The sequence below is a fragment of the Perca flavescens genome, unplaced genomic scaffold (assembly GCF_004354835.1).
Source record: "Perca flavescens isolate YP-PL-M2 unplaced genomic scaffold, PFLA_1.0 EPR50_1.1_unplaced_scaf_13, whole genome shotgun sequence".
Taxonomy (NCBI): Eukaryota; Metazoa; Chordata; class Actinopteri; order Perciformes; family Percidae; genus Perca; species Perca flavescens.
In genome coordinates, this window is record NW_021166548.1 from 171,380 (window position 1) to 173,879 (window position 2,500).

The window sequence follows — 2,500 nt, forward strand, 5'->3', positions numbered from 1 at the left end:
TCTATAAGTACTATAAGGTATTTAAGGTCTATAAGGTATTTAAGGTCTATAAGGTATATAAGGTCTATAAGGTATTTAAGGTCTATAAGGTCTATAAGGATTTATAAGGTCTATAAGGTATTTAAGGTCTATAAGGTATTTAAGGTCTATAAGGTATTTAAGGTCTATAAGGTATATAAGGTCTATAAGGTATTTAAGGTCTATAAGGTATTTAAGTTCTTTAAGGTATTTAAGGTATTTAAGTTCTATAAGGTCTTTAAGGTATTTAAGGTATTTAAGGTAGTTAAGGTCTTTAAGGTGTTTAAGGTCTTTAAGGTATTTAAGGTTTATAAGGTCTTTAAGGTATTTAAGGTTTATAAGGTCTTTAAGGTATTTAAGGTCTATAAGGTATTTAAGGTATTTAAGGTAGTTAAGGTCTTTAAGGTATTTAAGGTCTATAAGGTATTTAAGGTCTATAAGGTATATAAGGTATTTAAGGTCTATAAGGTATTTAAGGTCTATAAGGTATTTAAGGTCTATACGGTATTTAAGGTCTATAAGGTATTTAAGGTCTATACGGTATTTAAGGTCTATAAGGTCTATAAGGTATTTAAGGTCTATAAGGTATATAAGGTATTTAAGGTCTATAAGGTATTTAAGGTCTATAAGGTATTTAAGGTCTATAAGGTATTTAAGGTATTTAAGGTCTATAAGGTATTTAAGGTCTATAAGGTATTTAAGGTCTATAAGGTATTTAAGGTCTATAAGGTATTTAAGGTCTATAAGGTCTATAAGGTCTATAAGGTATTTAAGGTCTATAAGGTATTTAAGGTCTATAAGGTATTTAAGGTCTATAAGGTATTTAAGGTCTATAAGGTATATAAGGTCTATAAGGTATTTAAGGTCTATAAGGTATTTAAGGTATTTAAGGTCTATAAGGTATTTAAGGTCTATAAGGTATTTAAGGTCTATAAGGTCTATAAGGTATTTAAGGTCTATAAGGTATTTAAGGTCTATAAGGTATTTAAGGTCTATAAGGTATATAAGGTCTATAAGGTATTTAAGGTCTATAAGGTATTTAAGGTCTATAAGGTATTTAAGGTCTATAAGGTATATAAGGTCTATAAGGTATTTAAGGTCTATAAGGTATTTAAGGTCTATAAGGTATTTAAGGTCTATAAGGTATTTAAGGTCTATAAGGTATTTAAGGTCTATAAGGTATATAAGGTATATAAGGTCTATAAGGTATTTAAGGTCTATAAGGTATTTAAGGTCTATAAGGTCTATAAGGTATTTAAGGTCTATAAGGTATTTAAGGTCTATAAGGTATTTAAGGTCTATAAGGTATATAAGGTCTATAAGGTATTTAAGGTCTATAAGGTATTTAAGGTCTATAAGGTATTTAAGGTCTATAAGGTATATAAGGTCTATAAGGTATTTAAGGTCTATAAGGTATTTAAGGTATTTAAGGTCTATAAGGTATTTAAGGTCTATAAGGTATTTAAGGTCTTTAAGGTCTATAAGGTCTATAAGGTATTTCAGGTATTTAAGGTCTTTATGTCTCTCACCGACGGTGACGTTGAAGATGGAGGCAGGTTTCCCCCAGACGCAGTGGGCCGCAGTCAGCACCCAGCGCCGGGACAGCACGATCGCCCCGCACGAGAAGTCCCCGTGTTCGGTTAGCATAGCCTGAAATATCCCAAAATATACTTTAATAACCACAACGCATTCTCACTCCGTTAGCGTCACATTTAGACGGGCTGAGTCACCTTCCACTGGCGATCGGGACTCTTGGCAACTTTTTGGGGCTAATATTTCAGGAAAAAAGTCGTAATATTTCAGGGAAAAAGTCGTGAAAAAAGTTGTAATATTTCAGGGAAAAAGTCGTGAAAAAAGTTGTAATATTTAAGGGAAAAAGTCATAATATTTCAGCAAAAACGTTGTAATATTTCATGGAAAAGTAGTGAAAAAAGTCGTGAAAACAGTCATAATATTTCAGGAACAAAGTCGTGAAAAAAGTTGCAATATTTCAGGGAAAAAGTTGCGAAAAAAGTTGTAATATTTAAGGGAAAAAGTCGTGAAAAAAGTTGCAATATTTCAGGGAAAAAGTTGCGAAAAAAAGTTGTAATATTTCAGGGAAAAAGTCGTGAAAAAAGTCGTAATATTTCAGGGAAAAAGTCGTGAAAAAAGTCGTAATATTTCAGGAAAAAGTTGTGAAAAAGTTTTAATATTTCAGGGAAAAGTTGTGAAAAAAGTTGTAATATTTCAGGGAAAAAGTCGTGAAAAAGTTGTAATATTTAAGGGAAAAAGTCGTGAAAAAAGTTGTAATATTTAAGGGAAAAAGTCGTAATATTTCAGCAAAAAACGTAATATTTCATGGAAAAAGTAGTGAAAAAGTCGTGAAAACAGTCATAATATTTCAGGAACAAAGTCGTGAAAAAGTTGCAATATTTCAGGGAAAAGTTGCGAAAAAAAGTTGCAATATTTCAGGGAAAAAGTTGAAAAAAAAAAGTTGTAATAT

The 2,500-nt window shown here is 30.8% G+C and overlaps 1 protein-coding gene across 1 annotated transcript in view; it reads right to left on the reverse strand.

Annotated features, from left to right (window-relative positions):
* The window catches only part of f7l (coagulation factor VII, like), a 23,426-nt gene that overhangs the window by 5,517 nt on the left and 15,409 nt on the right, over positions 1–2,500 (reverse strand). The window contains 1 exon segment of the mRNA XM_028572552.1: positions 1,548–1,668. Within this exon segment, the coding sequence (XP_028428353.1) occupies positions 1,548–1,668 (121 nt within the window).